The 21192-nt window shown below is 43.6% G+C and overlaps 1 protein-coding gene across 1 annotated transcript in view; it reads right to left on the bottom strand.

The window, feature by feature from the left end:
- Positions 1–3183: 3183 nt before the first annotated feature.
- The window catches only part of LOC129707568 (polycomb group protein ASXL1-like), a 77275-nt gene continuing 59266 nt past the window's right edge, over positions 3184–21192 (bottom strand). Inside the window, exons 8-12 of the mRNA XM_055652717.1 lie at positions 19019–19185; positions 15237–15333; positions 14220–14325; positions 9755–10505; positions 3184–7516 (exon numbers count right to left, since the gene is read on the bottom strand). Coding sequence (XP_055508692.1) covers positions 4223–7516; positions 9755–10505; positions 14220–14325; positions 15237–15333; positions 19019–19185 — 4415 coding nt within the window. The 3' untranslated portion in view covers positions 3184–4222. The remainder of the gene's footprint in view (positions 7517–9754; positions 10506–14219; positions 14326–15236; positions 15334–19018; positions 19186–21192) is intronic.

Here is a 21192-nt window from a genome sequence, read left to right as displayed (position 1 = left end):
GTATTGGCAGCAAAGTAATAAAAAGAATCAAACGATAATATTTAGTAGTATGCACTCACCATTAACTGCAGACAACTGGTCACACAGCTCCAGACCTCAGTTCAGCCTCGGTCCCTGAACACAAGACAATAGACCAAAATTGGCAGTGGGGGGGGGGGGGGGGGGGGGGGGGGGGGACGATAGCTTAACAGCTATGGTAGACACAAAATGCTGGAGTAACTCAGCGGGTGAGGCAGCATCTGCGGAGAGAAGGAATTGGCGCCGTTTCGGGTCGAGACCCTTGAAGGGTCTCTCCATAGATGCTGAGTTATTCCAGCATTTTGTGTCTTCCTTTGATTTACCAGCATCTGCAGTCCTTTCTTCAACAGCTTAATAGCTCTCTTTAACTTCTCTTCCACCAGTCCCCTCAGTGAGCCACACTCCCTCATCATGCGCTGGTGGTTCACCCCAGATAGTTCTGCTCTTTTACAGAGATATTCGAACCACAAAACTTTGGCTTACCGATGCAAATAGGACCAATTTGGCCACATCCAAAATGCTGATCAAATAATCTTCCCACTTAGTAATTTTGAATTTGATGCTACAGGGAGAGGTTGAGTAGACTGGGACTCTATATTTACTGGAGCGCAGGAGGATGAGGGTGAGTTTATAGAGACGTATAAAATCATAAGAGGAACTGATCAGGTGGATGCAGAATCTCTTGCCTAGAGTCGGGGAATCGAGGACCAGAGGGAATAGGTCTAAGGTGAAGGAAAGAATCTAAGGGGTAACGTTTTCACACAAAGGGTGGTGGGTATTTGGAACAAGCTGTCAGAGGAGGTAGTTGAGGCTGGGACTATCCCTATGTCTAAGAAACAGTTAGACAGGTACATGGCCCGCTGAGTTACTCCAGCATTTTCTGTCTATCATGGATAGGTTTGGAGGGATATGGACCAAACATGGGCAGATGGGACTAGTGTAGCTGGGACATGTCGGCTGGTGTGGGCAAGTTGGGCCGAAGGGCCTGTTTCCACGCTGTATCTCTCTACGATTCTATAACGGGCTCTTGTCTATAATAGGTCTCAGATGGCAAGACTCTTAATTACAAGGCACATGACCAGAAACCTCCAGTAGGTCTAGATCTATCTGTGAAGACAAGCAGTGTTAACCTTTCAGGTCCAAAATCTTGCAACAGAATATATTTCAAATCGCTAGCATCATTAACATTGCATAACTGCAACGTCTCAATGTACACTCGTGAAACTGCAAAGGTGTGGCGAGTTGATAGGTAAAGAGTTGATAACTTCTGTAGCCACCAGAAAAGCCAAGAGGTCCAGTAATGCTGATAGCACGAGTTTCACAATAGAACCAAGATGGCTTAAAGCTCAACCACCAATGCTGGAAATGGTGCAGTTAGTTCACAATAACAAGAACAAGAAACATCTGCAGATTAAAATCCGAGCATTATGTGATATATTTAAGAAAGAACTGCAGATGCTGGTAAAATCGAAGGTAGACACAAAAAGCTGGAGAAACTCAGCGGGTGAGGCAACTTCTACGGAGAGAAGGAATTGGCAACATTTTGGGTCGAGACCCTTCTTCAGACTGATGTCAGGGGAGGGGGTAGGACAGAGACAGTGAGACTAGTGGGAGAACTGGGATGGGGGGAGCAAGGGCTACTTGAAGTTTGAGAAGACAATGTTCATCCCGCTGGGGTGTAAACTACCCAAGCAAAATATGAGGTGCTGTTCTTCCAATTATGTCATATATGGCAACTGATATAAACTTACCTCATTCCATCAATGAAGATAGCAGATATGGAGACTTTCCACATTGTAACCAGGATATACATCTGTCAATTATCAAAAGTGAAACTTATGCTTTTGACAGAACATTGCTATCGTTATCACAAAATATACAGGGCATAAAAGTGATTAATTTAAAATAATTGGTGTTATTCCATCATCTTGACACAGTCCAGATAAATACAAAATGAAAAACTGGTCATTTCAAAAGGTTCCTACCCCACAATCCACCTTTGGTTTCTGTGAATAATGTCCAGTGAAAGCAAGATGATTTGTGATGAAATTAAAGGCACAAATAGTTCCCCAACACAGACAAGGCACAGGTATGTTCATAATACAACTTGTTCCAAAGCCAATAATTAAATGTTACACCTTATTATCCTCGTTTAATTTTTTTGTTGCCAGATTTTACAATTGAGTATTTATTTTCAGCTTTTGCTTTTCAGTGTTTTTACTCTTTTTACAGGAGCAGATGTTCGTGGAATCATCCATGATTTATTATCAAGGTGCCCACCAGGGAATTAAATGCTTAATAATTTCTTTTTTCAAACCCAACCAGTTTTACCTGACTTTCACTCTGAGACCGACCCACTCCAAATTGACTGAAGATCAATATTTTAACTGTTCCTGCGTGGGAAGTGAGCAGGTAGGGACGTACGTGGTGCTGTGAATGAGTTCTGCCCCAGTGTTAGCAATGGACAGTATCCAAGGGCTGCGGATGTGCCAATTAAATATCAAGACAAACTAAAGGTATCACAATCTTAAGTCGATGAACACGGACTTATTTTCCTTAAAAATACACAAAGTGCTGGAGTAACGTGGCAGGCCAGGCAGCATCTCTGAAGGGCATGGATAGGAGACGTTTTGGGTCGGGACCCTTCTTCAGACATATCGCATTAGAGGAGAGAAAGATGGAAGAGATGTCAGGGGCAGGACAAAACCTGGCAAGTGATAGGTGGAGAGACTGGAGCAACTCAGCAAGACAGGCAGCATTTCTGGAGAAAAGGAATAGATGACGTTTCGGGTCGAGACCCTTCTTCAGACTGAGAGTCAGGGGAGAGGTAAACTATAGGTGGATACAGGTGAGTCGGGAGGGGGGGTGAGGTGGGAGTGATTGGCAGGTGGGTGGACAAAGGCCAGATATGAAAGAACAGAAAGTGCGATAAGAATATTGGCGTGAAATGTAAAGCCAGAGGAGGAAGGAATACAGGTGGAAGGAAACGGGCGGGGGGGCATCTAGGTGAGGCACAAAGAAGAGCGGGGAAGGAGGGGGGTGTTCAGAAATGTCAACTCGATCACACTGTCCTGAACCACCATTACAATATATTTAGTGGCAACACTGCAACAATGGGTGAAATGTGTAAATACTGAGCTGATACAAATAAAATACTGCAGCAAATTATAATGAATGCATTTTATTCACTTTACTACACAACTCTTCAATACTGTGTAAAGGTGTAAATAAAAATACAACATAATACACAGACAGAAGTCACCCACACACCAAAGACCAATAAATCCCAAGCATAGACTCAGTCAATACAACAGCATCAAGAGAGACAAATAATGGAGGAGAAAACCGTGATGGCTAGAGAGATTACTGAGATTACCTGAGAATGAGTTTGTAAAGCCTCTTCTAAAATAAATTTATATCTGCAGAATGTCTTTGGTAAACAGGGGATGAGACAGGCCGAATATGAAGTCTTGCTCCACAGATCTCAGCAATTACAGATGGATAAAAACAAACCACTTTGTTTAAGGCCACCTAATAAGCTTGCATCTTTTCTAACACTGTGTTCAAATTTGTATTCTACTAAATACAATGGAGGCAAACAAAAATAAAATGTGTTATTAACGCTTTGGAAGCACCAAGTACTGTGCTCTCCGTTCTAATCTCACCGAAGAGCAACGCTAACATGCAAAGCAGACTAAATGTAGGAGACTATATTAACATTGCAAAAAAACAAAAAACAAAAACAAAAAAAAAAACACTGCTTATTTCTTGGCTCATGAACGGATAACAAAAACTCAACATGCATAATCATGTGGTCAGTTCTACAGTTTTCAAATGTTGCTTTAGGTTTTACAAACAAAATCAGTGCATAGAACATTATTGTGGAGTCAGCAACTTCACCTTTACACAATTCTGGTAAGAAAAGACATAATCAGCGAGAAACAAGGTAGGATTATCAACACAGAGGTCCGTCATGATCTGCAGTCCTATAACAGTTCATTATGAACTGCTCACATCCACTTCATAATATTTTTGCATGCAGTTTATCTGCCCTTCCATTTATATACAGTGGTCAGACTAGACTCAAAAGGCAAAATTATACACATTGATACACAATTCTGATACGTATATGTTGCACTTTCACCATGCTATAATAATCCACGTGAGTGGTGCAGATGAGTCATTTCTTCACAATAGTTCTTTACTATCTCACCACAAGACATGATACACAAAGTTTTGATGGGCCTATACAGTCATCATGGCAGAATGCACCACATCCTTTGCACATGATCATGGCCTTTAGCCGGCAGGAACATTTAAAAGTCATCTCGCTCACACCACTGTTTTCGGCAAACGTCTGAGCGGGAACTGCAGAGTTATGGTTCCCAAAGTTTGTCTTCTGACTCAGGGACATCATGCTGCCAGCAAGTGACACGGGAAAGGGGCCCATGGAGAGTTCTGAAACGGTGGTGTTGGTCAGGTGACTGAAGCCTGCGGTGCTGAGGGAAAGTTTCGGGAGTTTGCCGTACAACTGCTGCTGAATACTGAGCTGGGAATTGATGAGAGAACGTTCTGACGAATGGTGAAATTGTAGACCAGACTCCTTCATGACCTTTCCAATACTGCAGTCCATCTTGATTGGCCCAACGTACAGCTTGTCTTTGGAATCAAATGGAATGTAAGCACCATCTTTGATACCGAGGATATCTTGCTTCTTGTTCATCTCCCTGCACGGGGGCATGTTTTCAGTTTTGATGACTTTAAAGCTCTCGTGCAGTTTGGGCAGCCAATCCCGCCCTACATTCGGTACGCCCTCCATCGCGATTAGTTTCCTGTCCGGCGACGTTTGAGTAATGGCGGGCATGTTCTCAAAGACGGAGCCCCTGGACTGGATCTTGATGACTTCTGTCCCTCGGTAAACTCCGTCGTTCTGCACCAGCACAGTGTTGTGCAGGTAGCCGTGGCTCAGCTTCTGCCGGCCCGGCAGCCCACCGCAAGCCTTGGCTATTACCGACCCAAAAATAGTGTTCTGGCTCTCCAGACCTTTGCAAAAGGTGGGGGTGTTTGGAATGTAGTAACCAGACACAGTGGAGCTGCTGATTTGCTTCAGTGTTTCAGGCATGCTTCTAACTGGAGGATTGTGCACCCTGTTACTTTGAGCATTTCCAGAGGAGATATTTATCAATTCTTTACAACCTTCTTCGTAACTGCATGGAATTGGCACTATTCTTTGTGTGATCACACCAGATTCTTCAACAGGTTTAGTGAGAACTGGCGTTCTATTTAACTGCTCCTGTAAAACAGGGCTATCTAGACTCTTACACTCTCGGTCCAGGACCATCTGAGAATGGAGGTAATGCTTGCTGGACTGCAACACAGTCGATTTCATCTGCTCCAGTCGCTTCTGAGAGAGATCGCGGAAATCTCCCGACAATATCTTATGCAAGTGATAATCAGCTAATTTATTAATTCCACTATGTACTCCACTAATTATACTTTTAATATCGGTTGTTTGTGCAACATGATCTATCGTCGACTGGTTGAGACCCCTCTCCTGTTTCACCGCCGGGATCTCTGGATGTGGCACCAGCAGTCGTGTTATCTCCAGTTTGGTGCCGGAGTGATACTGGGGCAAAACCTTCTCCAAAGGGAGGCTGCCCTGAAGCAACTGTGTTACTAGCGGGTTGTTGACTTCAGCCGACGACAACGGCCGATTGGGATCTCCCGCCCTTTTTGGCCCTTCAGAGCGTGGGTTGAGCAGAGAATTTGCCCGGTTTAAATGATGTAAGACTTCAGCCTTTTGCCTCTGGCCCTCGCTCAGTAGTTCATTCTTCTGCAGCTGATTATCGACAGACAAATGTGCCGCTTGGTGCCGATCACTGTTCTTCGACCCTTTGCCTCCATCAGGGCTTTCTACAATGACACCACTTTCAGAACAAACGGGGGCTCTGTCGTCTTTAGACATTCTTTCACTGGTGGGCGTTACACAACTCTCATCCGACAGCGGACTGTTTATTTCGGGCTTATAATACAGGCTATTCTCATTGTCAGTGCCAGAGTCGTTCTGCCTTTTGCTGCTGAGCTCTTCCTCTGTCACATCAACATCAGCTTCTACTGACTGTCGCCCAACCTGTGCCGAGGCCTGCTCTTGTTTCACAGGCTGCTCCTTTGTACATACTTCTGCATCAACAGGTGCAGTACAGGCGGCAACCTTCTCAGCCTCCAGCGAGAGCTTCTGTGCTAATGAATGGCTGGGATCTTTAGTCGAACATATCGACACTATTACAGACGTCATTTGTTTCTCTGCAACGTGTGGTTCATTGGATAACTCCAGCAGCGCGCTAGCTTCTAGCTTATTGTTGACTTTTAATTCATCGCAGCCACGCTCCTCTTCTTCATGCGAGGACAACGTTGAAGATGGTGCTTTGTGAATCAGCAGAGATCCAGTTTGCTCCACGGGAGATCCATTACTCTCCTGCTCCGAGGTGTCACTCGATGGAAAGTTAATGGACAAAATATCTGTAGTGTTTGTTTTACTTTCACTGCCATTGCATGGTAAAGAGTCAGAAACTGCAGCGTTGACTTCTGGAACAGGAGAGTCCATTGAGTTAATTATTGCAGCATTCTTTGTTTCTGCAATTACCGTTCCAGAGAAAACATATTTTTGCAAAGGTTCATCAGTGCCACTGGTTTTATCACCCAGGTCGGGTTTTGGAGGTTGGCCACAGGGTAACAGCAGAGGACCGTCAGTCTTAGCGAGAGAAACAACAACAACAGATTCACATTGACCATTCGTGCTAGCTTCCTGGAAAGTGGAGTCGCTGTCTGCAGGCAGATCCAGGGGCTCAGGGAGCGGGTCCTCGAGGGGGGTCGCGGGCTCGTCACCGTTGGACTGTCCATCAGATACAAGAGCGTCACTCACTTCAGAAACGGTCACCTGGTCCTGCACATCCTCCAGCAAGTCTGGAGAATTACTGCTGACCATGCTGTATTCAGCATCGCCGTCCCAGCCGATGCTCTGGACCTCATCCGCCGCCGGCTCCGACTTGCCCGGCGCTGCGTCAACAAGATTGCTTTCCAAACACTCTTCGATTATAACACCTTGCTTAGCACTATTGTCTGGGTCGGTGTCGTGCTTGTCGAGCTCCTCGTCGGCACTGCCGGCTTGCTGTAGCTGTGCTCGATGCTGATGTTTTGCCGCAGCTTGTTCTGGTACTTTAGCCTTTCTGTCGATCGGTCGGGGAGAGTCAGCGCAGGCTGGTCCATCACCACCACCACCACCCCTTCCCCCTCCTTCCATTGTAACATGGGCAGCTGCAGCTGCTGCCGCCTCCCTCTGGGCCCGGGCCTGCTGAGCACGGGCTTTGATATCTGCAAGCGTTCTGGCCCCTGTCCTCTCACGACTGGACGGCCCAACGCTGCTGATGATCCTGGGGCAGATCTGGTAGGCTGGCTGCCCTTTGACAGCCCATGGTGGCTTGATTCTTGAGAGTTGAATCTGCAAGCAGAATAAACGACAATTTACAATAAAAACAGACGTACACAATAGTGTTAAAAAAACAAAGTGCTGAGTAACTCAGCGGGTCAGGCAGCATCTCTGGAGAATATGGAACCCTTCATCAGGCTGATAGATACTAACTAGTCAGATTCTAAATTAGTTAATGTCTAAATTGGTCACTGCTTATATTGGTCAACACTGCAGCATTTTGCAGGTGGTGACTAAATGAGGCACATAAATGTTTTTCTGTAATTTACCAACAATTTTAAAATTCTCATGGAATAAGAGGAACCACGAATGCAAATCTAAAATAGACACTGGAATGTTCAGCATCACAGCACAGCCAATAGCTTTAAGAGCTATTTAGTCTATAATGAATTCCGCATTACTTTATTGTACAGTATACAGTTCATGCCCTTAAATCTGTTTGTTCCCAGAGTTTACCCACTCGTAGTAAAAGAACATGATTGTTGTGTCTATACTGTTGCATTTTACCAACCTAGTATGCAACGACAGTGCTCTGGATGTCTACACACTGCTATAGATATCAACAGAATGCATTCATGTAATACTTTACCTGGACCATGAGATGGCTTCACAACTAATGAGGAATTTAATACTTTGATGGCAACATAAACAGCATATTTAAAAACACAAGTCATAAGGTAATAAGTGATAGGAGCAGAATGAGGCCGTTCGGCCCATCAAGTCTACTCCACCATTCAATCATGGCTGAGTGTTTAAGAAGGAACTGCAGATGCGGGAAAATCAAAGGTAGACAAAAGTGCTGGAGAAACTCAGCGGGTGCAGCAGCATCTATGGAGCGAAGGAAATAGGCAACGTTTCGGGTTCCGAAATGTCGCCTATTTCCTTCGCTCCATAGATGCTGCTGCATCCACTGAGTTTCTCCAGCACTTTTGTCTACCTTCAATCATGGCTGATCTATCTCTCCCTCCTAACCCCATTCTCCTACCTTCTCCCCATAAACCCAGACACCCGTACTAATCAAGAATCTATCTATCTTTGCTTTGAAAATATCCATTGACTTGGCCTCCACAGCCTTAAAGAATTCCACCCTCTGACCAAAGAAATTCCTTCTCATCTCCTTCCTAAAGGAACGTCCTTTAATTCTGAGGCTATGACCTCTAATCCTAGACTAATGAAGACATACTCTCCACATCCACTCTATCCAAGCTTTTCACTATTCACATTTCAATGAGGCCCCCCTCTCAATTGACATTCTTTATATATCTTTTATAAAAAGGACTATTTGAAAGGGAAGGATGCCGGCCAGAACATTAGGAGAAAACCAAGTTCTTTGACCCTCTAAGGCGAGGGGGAAATGTGGGTCAAGGTATTTTGTGGTGGGCGGGTGGAACATGCTGCCAGGGTTGGTGGTAGAGGCTGATAGTATGTTGTTGACATGCATATGGCCAGTGCACGTACATTGACAAACGTACACTTGTATGACTTGCAATGAATATAATCCAAGTCTTGTCACTCCAGGTCAAAACTGCAACTGCACAGCAAAAAATGTTCTTTGCAGCTTAGTTTGGACCGATACTAAACTGACAACAGATGGATAACTAACTAGAATTGTGTTGGAAAAATGAACTGCGAGTATTATTTGGCACAACTTAGTCGGATGATCCCCTGGGATAATTTACTGCTGATCACTGAGCACAATAAAGAACTGGAGTGTCACCTTGAAGAAGAACAATTCAGGTCAAAAACAGACCAGTGTGTTCACTGCATCAGAACACATTTTAAAAAGCACTGTGGCCTTTGATGCCACATATGCAAGAGATCCAGGGCCGTTCAGTAATGGAAAGACAAAGATAACTTAGAAAAATGATTCACCATTTTCCAAAGAAATTAGGAATTTAGATTTTTATGTGGCATTGAGAAGGGGGAAAAAGGAGAACACATTTTTAATGAAGCTAAACACATATTGCTGTAGTAATTCACAGGGCCACGTTTCGGTCGAGATCCTGCATCAGTCTTAAGAAAGATCCCTACCCAAAATGCAGAAACAAGGAACTGCTGATGCGGGTTTACCAAAGAAAGACACAAAATGCTGGGGTAACTCAGCGAGTCAGGCAGCATCTCTGGAGAACACGGATAGGTGACGTTTGGGGCCGGGACCCTCAGGAAAACAAAATGTTGCAGCTGAACTAAATCATTTAAAAACTTCAGTCAAATTAAAACAAAGACTTGTTTAATAATGGCTCCACATACCCGGATAGGTGGCACCTTTGGTTCTTCTCTTGTAGGTTGCTCCTTTTCTGTCCGAAAGCTATCAATTGCAGTCCGAAAGGACTGATGATCTTCAAGCCGGGGCTTCTTCTCGGGGCCGGAGGTGGAGGCACCGTGCTCAGAAGACTTCCTCTTTTGCTCTTTGGACTCGCTGAAATTGTGCTCGAGCTGACTTTTTAGCGCAGCGCTCTTCACAGTAAGGCAGGTGACCTGGTCCTTGGAAATCGCTGCGGGCTGCACTTCACTCAATTCTAGGTGTACGTCGGATTTGGTACGTTCTTGCGGCTGTGTTTCTGCAGGTTTCTCAGTCAGCAAGGTGGCTTTGGACTTTAAGGCAGATTTATTTGGAAGCACTTCTTTTGGTTGTCCGGGACTAGCTTCATTGTTAATGGGACCAAGTGGATCTTCATCTACACAGGCACCTGCCTGCGACACCTTGACCTCAACATTGTGCTGTTTCTGGCTGCGGGTATCGTGAGACGGCACAGTGCACGCAGATGCCTTTTCACTTTGTTCAGGGACTTCTGGCTTTCTGTCTGCAATAAGATTTCGCCTCACTCTACACTTGAGGTCCACCTTTGAACTTCGAGTGCATTTCCTTATCCTTTCATCTTGCTTCTTCACGGGACTAAGTTGCTTCGATGGTCCTGCTAATACAGGTGAATTAGCTTCCTTTTCTATTTCCACTTTTACAGCTGTCTGCTCCTCAGATTCGGCTTTGGACAAGCCCAGTCTGTCAATATAATGAACACGCATTGATCACACAGGTCAGCATCACAAAGTTAAATTGTCCTCATTCAGATCACATTCCTTTGACTTCTATCTGTGCTACATCTATCCTTTGATCGGACAATGAAAGCCTCTTAAGATGGTCTATGGAGTCTCTGGGAGCACCCGGAGAAAACCCACGCGGTCACGGGGAGAACGTGCAAACTCCGTGCGGACAGCACCCGCAGTCAGGATCGAACCGGGGTCTCTGGTGCTGTAAGGCAGCTACTCCTCCGGCTGTGCCACTGCACGGCCCCTAAGATGGGGTTCTATTTGGAGAGCACGGCCAAACAGAATTGACCCTGCTGTGCACAAAGCGGTTAGGTCCATAGAGACCAAAGAGAAATGTTTACCAAATACATACGAACTTATTCATGCAAGTAACAAAAACCTGTAGCCCTCAGAGGGATCGAGTCATTTGAGCTGCTTTGGGAAAAAAGATGCAGGTTTCTCAGTCAGCAAGGTGGCTTTGGACAGTTACAGTGCCCTCCATAATGTTTGGGACAAAGACCCATCATTTATTCATTTGCCTCTGTACTCCACAATTTGAGATTTGTAACAGAAAAAAATCACATGTGTACATTGTCAGATTTTAATAAGGGCCATTTTAATATATTTTGGTTTCACCATGTAGAAATTACAGCAGTGTTTATACATAGTCCCCCCATTTCAGGGCACCATAATGTTTGGGACACAGCAATGTCATGTGAATGAAAGTAGTCATGTTTAGTATTTTTTTGCATATCCTTTGCATGCAGTGACTGCTTGAAGTCTGCGATTCGTGGACATCACCAGTTGCTGGGCGTCTTCTCTGGTGATGCTCTGCCAGTCCTGTATGGCAGCCATCTTTATTTTAGGCTTGTTTTGGGGGATGGTCCCCTGGATGATTGACTTGGCCACTCTAGAATTGACCATTTTTTAGCTTTGAAAAACTCCTTTGATGCTTTAGCAGTATGTTTGGGATCATTGTCTTGCTGTAGAATGAACCGCCAGTCAATGAGTTTTGAGGCATTTGTTTGAACTTGAGCAGATAGGATGTGTCTATACACTTCAGAATTCATTATGCTACTACCATCAGCAGTTGTATCATCAATGAAGATAAGTGAGCCAGTACCTTCAGCAGCCATACATGCCCAGGCCATAACACCCCCACCACCGTATTTCACAGATGAGGCGGTATGCTTTGGATCTTGGGCAGTTCCTTCTCTCCTCCATACTTTGCTCTTGCCATCACTCTGATATAAATTAATCTTCGTCTCATCTGTCCACAAGACCTTTTCCCAGAATTATGGTTGCTCTTTTAAGTACTTCTTGGCAAATTGTAACCTGGCCATCCTATTCTTGTGGCTAACCAGTGGTTTGCATCTTGCAGTGTAGCCTCTGTATTTCTGTTCATGAAGTCTTCTGCAGACAGTGGTCATTGACAAATCCACACCTCGCTCCTGAAGAGTGCTTCTGATCTGTCGGACAGGTGTTTGGGGATTTTTCTTTATTATAGAGAGAATTCTTCTGTCATCAGGTGTGGAGGTCTTCCTTGGCCTGGAAGTCCCTTTGCGATTAGTAAGCTCACCAGTGCTCTCTTGTTTAATGATGTTCCAAACAGTTGATTTTGGTAAGCCGAATATTTGGCTGATGTCTCTGGTTTTATTCTTGTTTCTCAGTCTCATAATGGCTTCTTTGTCTTTCATTGGCACAACTTTGGTCCTCGTGTTTATAAACAGCAATAAAACTTTCCAATGGAAAGACCGGAGGAAAGACTAGGTGCTGAGAGCTCTCTTATACCTGCATTAAGAAAGCAATTAACCACACCTGAGCAATTACAAACACCTGTGAAGCCATGTGTCCCAAACATTATGGTGCCCTGAAATGGGGGACTATGTATAAACACAGCTGCATTTTCTACATGGTGAAACCAAAATGTATAAAAATGCCCTTTAATAAAATCTGACAATGTGCACTTTAACCACATGTGATTTTTTTATATTACAAATCTCAAACTGTGGAGTACAGAGGCAAATGAATAAATGATGGGTCTTTGTCCCAAACATTATGGAGGTACTGTACTTCCTTGAGTTTCTATGTATATTTGTGGGCATTCTGGACACCATCTTCAATGCATCAATACCAACTGCTGAGAGATGGAATGATTGATATACTTGAAATCAACAGTGATTCCCTTAATTCTCCTTACCAGATGGGTAGGTTACTCACAAGTACCCAAAAGAAGTACTCCAGATTGTGCTGCAGTATCTGCTCAACGGAAACACTCATACAATTAATGCCCCAAGATTTACATAATTTGGAAAAGTCAGTTTCATCCAACACAATTTATCTTTAACAAGTATGTGCTGGTTCTCTTTTATTAACTCAAACTTCTCCACATGCCTATTACTTGTTTTCAGCTAATAAATACTAAATCGATGGCCCTGTAATTGTTGGCATGGCCTCGCACCTCTTCAGAACAAAGATGTGATATTCGCCATTTTTTTGTCACCTTGCTACCCCTAGTCTTTACTTGGAAGGCACAGATGATGGCATAATGCCTTTTCCATGACCACCCTGACTGACTTCAGACAGCATCCTTCCATGGGTCCCATCTGAACCAGTTCACTTATTACTTCACTTCCAGTTTGCAACGAGACATCTTATGAAGATAAGTAATAGTTATAAACATTGAATTATAATGTGTTACAATTTTCCTGCATGGAGAAGCCTTTGATGTAAACTCGAAATGCAGAGCAGATCCTGCAGACCTTGAGAATAAATTGCAACATGACAAAGATATCACAAATCACTTTATCACCACTTAAGTACATTTGGAAATTAAACTGATTTTGTGCTAATTTATAAGTGTAGGAAACTACAAACTGCGATGGGTGAAAGACCCACTTCATCATAAAAATGTTTATTCTGTGATAGCAATGGCTAATTGGTGGCACAGTGGCGCAGATAACACATCACAGCGCCAGAGACTTTGTCAATCTTAACTTTGGGCGCTGTCTGTGTGGATTTTGCAGGTTCTCGGAGGGCTTCCTCTGGGTGCTCCAGCTCTCTCCGCCCCCCACATCCCAAAGACGTGCGAGTTTGTGCGTTGACTGTCGGCTCTCATTTTCACCTTGTGGGTAGACAAAATTGCTGGAGAAACTCAGCGGGTGCGGCAGCATCTACGGAGCGAATGAAATAGGCAATGTTTCGGCCCGAAACGTTGCCTATTTCCTTCACTTCATAGATGCTGCTGCATCCGCTGAGTTTCTCCAGCAATTTTGTCTACCTTCGATTCTCCAGCATCTGCAGTTCCTTCTTGAACATTTGCACCTTGTGTGTGGGTAGAATGTGGAAAGAGGGTGGGCTGGGGGGAGGAATTGCTAACAATACGGAGAGAATAAAATTGGATTCGATTAGTGTAGGATTAGTGTAAACGGGGCAAGTAGGGGATGGGGCTCAAACTCAGTGTGGACTAGTTGGGTTGAAGGGCCTGTTTCCCTGCTATATATCTCTATAACCAACTACTCTGCTCTTTGAAGAAGAAAGTCGTGGATCATTTACACTCACATTCGGGGTTACAAGTTTCACCAGAGAGGAAGGATTGCACCAAAAATAGTGTCCTTCCTTTCCAAAATGTTTAAACTGAATTCTACTTGTAAATTTCAGATATATGCGATGAGAACATTGTGCTTACTTCTGCCCGTAGTAATCTTCAAAGAAGTTCTCTTTCCACAGTTCCACTTTTTTTTCCTTTTCCATTTCTTGACGGAGGCGAAGCTGCATTTCTGGTGTAAACTCACCTGGAGGGGATCAAAGCAAAGCTATTGCACAGTTCAAACCCAAAAACAGTTCATATCTACAAAGCATTTTGAAACTAATTTAGGGCTGGTAGATCAAAGCGTTAAGGAAACCTAACCTACGGCAAGATTTGCGTCCATTATTGCTAGACAATTCTAACATTCACCCACACAAGATGAAAATCAGCCGCGATTAAATGGCAGGGTAAATGCGATGGGGCGAATGGCCTTATGCTGCTCTTACAATTTATAAACTTAGGGGACAGTAATATTTTTATTGCTGCTACACAAGGGGCCACGCAGTAGTTGGCAGAGCTCACATGCTTGTTCTGGGTTGATAGGCGGATTTTTTTTGTGCGGAGATAAAGAGGAAACCAGCCACTCATGGCAACACTCGAGCCGTGACATGGACAAGGCAGTGTCCTGGCCACACGATTCCAGTCTCTCCTTTGGGGCCAAGTCTGACCCAAACTAACTAACAGGGATCTTAACTCCAGCCCCAAGTTTGCACTGCACAAACCCCTTGGCATAATTTCAGAATGGCTTTAGTCCCAGCTTAGGCTGTTGTCCGTAACTTTTCCCAATAGAGTCTTTTACAGAGGCCAGTGCCAGAACAAAAAAGGAAGCACGTTTCCTGTGTCTTGGACACATTACACTATTGAGCTTAAATAATAAACACAAATACTCTTCTGTTGAAGAGTCTCAAATGAAACAAATGTTCACATCTTCCTTCTCTGCAGATGCTGCCTGACCTGCTGAGTGGTTTCAGCTTTTTGTTTCATTTCACATTTCTAGCATTTGCATTTTCATTTTTCCATCACCCATCTGGATAATTCTTCGACTGGAGCTTTGGGGAAAAACACTGAGAGACAGAATTACACTTTAATACATCGCATTCTGGAGCAAGACTTTACCTTCTGCTAGTCGCTCTTTCCAGCCTTGGGCTGCAGAGGTGAAGAACTCGTTATTTAGAGCTGAGCTACTGAGACGCATTATACCGTCAGTGCCAACCTACACAAGCAAGAGGAAATAATTCAACATTGTCACAGATAAAACAAAAGATAGCATAAACACCAAGATACTCCAACTACTGAAGACCTTCCTCAAACGTTAGATCACGTTACTCGAGCATCAATAGATAATCCAACAACACTCATTGCTTTTCATTAGTGATGATAGCTCAGCATTAAATATGGGTAATGGCATTAACTACTAAATACTGGTTTTGGAGAAAATATATATTTTAAACTTCCACATGTGCTACGCTCCCTCTATAAAGCACGGTGCATGAAATTCAAACATAGTTATGAGCTTCCAAATCACCCCCTTGCCCCTGGAACTAAGATAACACTGGCACCTGTCAAAACACATTACACTCGCATCAATCATTCATGCACTGGATCAGAAAATTTAGATATTAGCAGTTGGGCTTAAAGGATTAATTAGATTCCAGATTCAACTCTTTGTTTGTGTAAACACTTAAGCTGTGTGTGTGTGTGTGTGTGTGTGTGTGTGCGTGCGGTGGGTGTGTGTGTGTGCGTGTGCATGTGCGTGCCCGCGTGTGTGGTGTGTGTGCGCGCTCGTAGACAGCGTGTGGTGTGTGTAGTGTGTGTGTGTTGCGTGTCAAAGGGTGCTGCAACGGTGCTGCGCAGCCAAAGTCATGGCAGTGTGGAGGGGGAGGGGGTGGGGGGTAGGGGAAGGGGAAGGCAAGAAGCCAAGTTCTTGCTCCTGATCATACTTCACCTATCTTGCACTGGTAGAGCAGGAATGAGGCGTGTGTGGGCAGCTACTACCAGGGTAGTATGATTCGGTTATGATTATACAATTGTGGTAGTGAACATTGGCAAAATATGCAATTTAATATCATTGTACGTACAATCTTTTACAAATTTACTTTAGTTGCTGCAACTAATGAAATCCAAACAAGATCAAAAGGGAAATAAAAGGGAGTGAATGCTTTTATTGGATCTGTCTAAATTTAGCTTTGCAGTGGATGGAAATGAAATTATAGGGCTGCTTGGCCACAAACCAATGAAACATCTGCATCTGATAGAATAAACATCTGTATTTGTCAAATGAGAAGGAATCAGTGAAAATCTCCACAACGCCTCTCATTTGTGTGTGGGGTTTTGTACGACCTCGTTAGTTGAATTTGTGTAGAATTTCATAGGTCAAAACGTATAAATTTAAACTTATTCATGAGGATAAATTTGGCACCAGAAGCAGTTTGCACAAGTAAATGCACAATGGTATAAATGTAGAAAGCACACTCAACTATACTATAAGGGTCCAAGAGAGGGGGGAAAAAATCCAGTGACAATAAACAATTAGTGTCCCCAGAATGGAGAATTTATTCAAATAACCAGAACAAAAACCCCTTGTGGAAAATATATATATTTTTTAAAAAGCATTTACTTCAGATTTCACAAAGAATTTGAAGCTTTTACTCGGTCACAGATCACAGTGCCACCCACTGGTCTGTAGCCTAAACCAGCATGCTGATGATCAACCATTTTATTCCACTATATTTAGAAAGATGAAAGGATATATTCTAAAAACATATAAAATTCTTAAAGGACTGGACAGGCAAGATGCAGGAAAATGTTCCTAGTGTTGGGGGGAGTCCAGAACCAGAGGTCACAGTTTAAGAGGTAGGGGTAGGACATTTAGGACTGAGATGAGGAAAGACTTCTTCACCCAGAGACTTGTGAATCTGTGGAATTCTCTGTCACAAAAGGCAGTGGAGTCCAATTAACTGGATGTTTTCAAGAGAGAGTTAGATTTAGCTCTTGGGACTAAAGGAATTAAGGGATGTGGGGAAAAAGCAGCAATGGGGTTCTGATTTTAGATGATCAGCTATGATCATATTGAATGGCAATGCTGGCTCGAAGGGCCAAATGGCCTGCTCCTTCACCTATTTTTCTACATTTCTAATTCACACATCTTTATCCACACAGCATCCAACTTTTAAAACAACCAACCATCCCCAAAATGTGCTTCACTCAAACTCATTCCCTTAAAACTAAATGAGGTTGATTCTTTCTTCTCAAAAGAAGGTGTTTAGAATCGTGAATATACTCAACCAAGAGAAGTCGAGGTCTCGGGTGCAATCTTACCCGCTTTCATTTCATTGCTAGTAATTGCTACAGGCGTGTAGAAATAAAACTATAATGCGTGTGCAAAGCGATATTCAATGATTAAGTTACTTAATTTAAAATCAAGAACAATGTGCAAATTGGCGGTTGCATACATTTGCTCTCAAATGAGCCCTTGGGCACTTAAGAGGCTTTTGTACAGGCACAGATATGTGGGAAATGTAGGGAAACGGATGATGCGCAGACAGATGAGATTAATTTAACTTTGCATCTTGTTCGGCACGGACATTGTGGGCCGGTTGCAGTTTTGTGTTCTATGCTCTTTCTACTCATTCTATTCACTGAGAAAATACAGTGAACAGGTTTTTAACCCATGCAACCAACTGTGAGTACACACAAAGAAATCCAGAGAGATCCCCCACCCACATCTTTTCACATTATTTAACTCGGTCTCATAAGGTGTTTTTGTGAAGCCAGAGGAATTATTGTATGGCCAGAGCAGATGCAATATTTTGACACAAGATATTTCACTTGATCTTTCCTGGAAAGGTTAGACGATGCAAAGCTGTAAAATACATGAGCCTTTTTATATGTGAATGAGCTTCTAGAGTGAATTATTAAGGGATATTAATGTTATACATTAGTCTTAGTTAGCTATCTAATACCTCTCCATCCCTCCCCCACCCACTCGCACCAGGTTCCAGTTCTCTCCATCTCTCTACATCGATCGTTTCTCTCTACCCTGGTTAGTCTGAAGAAGGGTCTCGATACGAAACATCACCCATTCTTTTTCTCCGGTGATGCTGCCTGTCCCGCTGAATTACTCCGGCATTTTGTGTCTATCTTCGGTTTAAACCAGCACCCGCAGTTCCTTCCTACACAAAGAATCGCAGATGCTGGTTTATACCAAATGTAGATACTAAACGCAGCATCTCTGGAGAAAATGGACAGGTGACGTATCGGGGAGAGACCTTTCTTCAGACTGATTGCAGCAGGGAGATAAACTGAAAGCAAAGATAAAGACAAATTAGGCTGGCAACAGATGATCCTCGGGCAAGGAGGTTCCCTGATAGGCTGACTGTTGGCTGGTGATGGGTGTGAGTCCATGAGGGATGCATAGTTTGGATCAGTGGATACATATTGGGAACTTAAAGCCAAAGTAGGATGTACACAGTGAATGGCAGGTCCCTACAGTTGAACCGAGACACCTAGGGCCACAAGTACATAGTTCTCGGAAAGGGTCTGTACTATCTCTTAGAATAAAGGGGAGGTCATTTAAGACTGAGATGAGAAAAATCTTATCACCCAGAGAGTTGTGAATTTATGGAATTCCCTGCCACAGAGGGCAGTGGAGGCCAAATCATTGGATGGATTTAAGAGAGAGTTAGATAGAGCTCTAGGGGCTAGTGGAGTCAAGGGATATGGGGAGAAGGCAGGCACAGGTTATTGATGGGGGACGATCAGCCACGATCACAATGAATGGCGGTGCTGGCTCGAAGGGCCGAATGGCCTCCAACTGCACCTATTTTCTATGTTTCTATTTCCTTTTTATTGAAAAAGAATAAACATAAAAAAGACATAACATTAATTATCAAGCATACCTGCCTGTCCACCTCTGGCAAGAGAAAGAGCAGCTGCTGCTGGAAGTGCAGTGGCAAGGAAGCAAAGGTTCGGGAGTTGATCAGAGCCCGCAGGTTTGTATTAACCAGAATGGATCCAGGAGTCTCCACGTCAATCTCTTCCCCTCGGTTTCGCTTCATTTGTCCTGCTTGAACAAAATGGCACAAGGCGACTTAATACACCCGACTGAACAACAAATGTCTGTAAAATCAAATGAGGAATGGTAGTTTTATTTAAAACTATGCTCTTGGTAGGATTTGACTTTTTTTCCTTTCACAAAAGCCAGCCAGTATTTCTGAAGGGACACCTGCTTCCAGACACCTTTTAATCCACCAGCCGGCTCAAGGTGTGTCAACCTGAATACAAACAGCGTTTGTGGTGAACTACCATTTTACAAATCAGACCTCCACTCAGTTGTATCACCATCTCACGCCAGTAAGCAGTTCATTAAAAATCCATCCATTCACTGAATCTGCTTTATCCCAGCTTGCATTCTGCATGAAAAGTATGAAAAATGTGTGATGTGAAAAACAAACTTGAGGATTTTAAATGCTTCATAATGCAACCTATTGTGGAGCAGACAAATCATATAAAATCCATTGTTTTCAAACGAAAGAATCAAGGTTATTTGGTTCTAGACCATCAAAATTATCTGAAGCAACTCTGAAACCAATTAAACAGTTGCACATAATGAGTGGAAAAAAAAATAAAGGACATTTCAAACTATAAATGATGCTTATCAGAAATACTGGTTTCATGAATGAATTAAATAAACACACAAGGCTGCAGAGAGGGGTGGACTCAGCCCGGTTCATCACAGGCACAGCCCGCCCCTCCATCAAAAGCATTTATACGAGGCGCTGCCTCAAGAGGGCAGCATCTATTACTACGGGTCCACACCATCCAGGCCAAAGATTCTTTGATCCAGGCTATGCCCTCTTCTCATTGCTACCATTGGGCAGGAGATACTAAGGCTTGAAGTCCCACACCACCAGGTTCAGGAACAGCTGCAACTATCAGCTTCAAGAACCAACCTACACATCACGAATCATACCTCAACAACAGAACACTACGGACCTACGGTGCTATCGGCTAGTTATTTTCTTCCAATGTTTTTGCACCAATGTCTTTTTTTATGCACACAATCTTCTTTCTCTTAGAATGTATTAAGCAGCAATTTCACTAAATAGGAGTTTCTACAATAAAGTGCATAGATATTACTGGAAAGAATGAAGATTTAATTGATAGCTCTCTACCCCAGCCAAGTCCAAGTAACTCTCAAAAGTTCTTATATAGTGCGAGACACATTCATCAGCAAGACCAAATGCACGCTCGGCAATTGTTTCGCTGAACTCCTCCGCTCAGTCCGCCTTAACCTACCTGATCTCCCGGTTGCTCAGCACTTTAACTCTCCCCTTCCATTCCCAATCTGACCTTTGTCCTGGGCCTCCTCCATTGTCAGAGTGAGGCAATGGATAATATGTGCAGGAGTAGGCCTTTCAGTCCGCGTCAGCACTGCTATTCACTGTGATCATGGCTGATCATCCACAATCAGTACCCCGTTCCTGCCTTCTCCCCATATCCCCTGACTCCGCTATCTTTAAGAGCTCTATCTAACTCTCTCTTGAAAGCATCCAGAGAATTGGACTCCACTGCCTTCTGAAGCAGAGAATTCCACAGATTCACAACTCTCTGTGTAAAAAGGTTTTTTCTCATCTCCGTTCTAAATGGGTAACCCCTTATTTCCAATCCACAGGAACTGATCCTGAATCTATAGAACATTGGAAAATGATCACAAATGCGTCCCCAATTTCTAGAGTCACTTCCTTAAGTACCCTGGGATGCAGACCATCAGGCCCTGGGGATTTATCAGCCTTCAGTCCCATCAGTTTACCCAACACCATTTCCTGCCTAATGTGGATTTCCTTCAGCTCCTCCGTCACCCCAGATCCTCTGGTCACTAGTGCATCAGGTTTGTGTCTTCCTTAGTGAAGACGGATGCAAAGTACCTGTTCAACTCATATGCCATTTCCTTGTTCCCCATAATAAATTCACCTGCTTCAGTCTTCAAGGGTTCAACTTTTGGTCGTAACTATTTTTTTCCTCTTCGCATACCTAAAGAAGCTTTTACTATTGTCCTTTACCTTCGTACCTC

The sequence above is a fragment of the Leucoraja erinacea genome, chromosome 21 (assembly GCF_028641065.1).
Source record: "Leucoraja erinacea ecotype New England chromosome 21, Leri_hhj_1, whole genome shotgun sequence".
Lineage (NCBI taxonomy): Eukaryota > Metazoa > Chordata > Chondrichthyes > Rajiformes > Rajidae > Leucoraja > Leucoraja erinaceus.
Note: the sequence above shows the minus strand (reverse complement) of the source record. Positions and strands in the feature narration are given on the sequence as shown.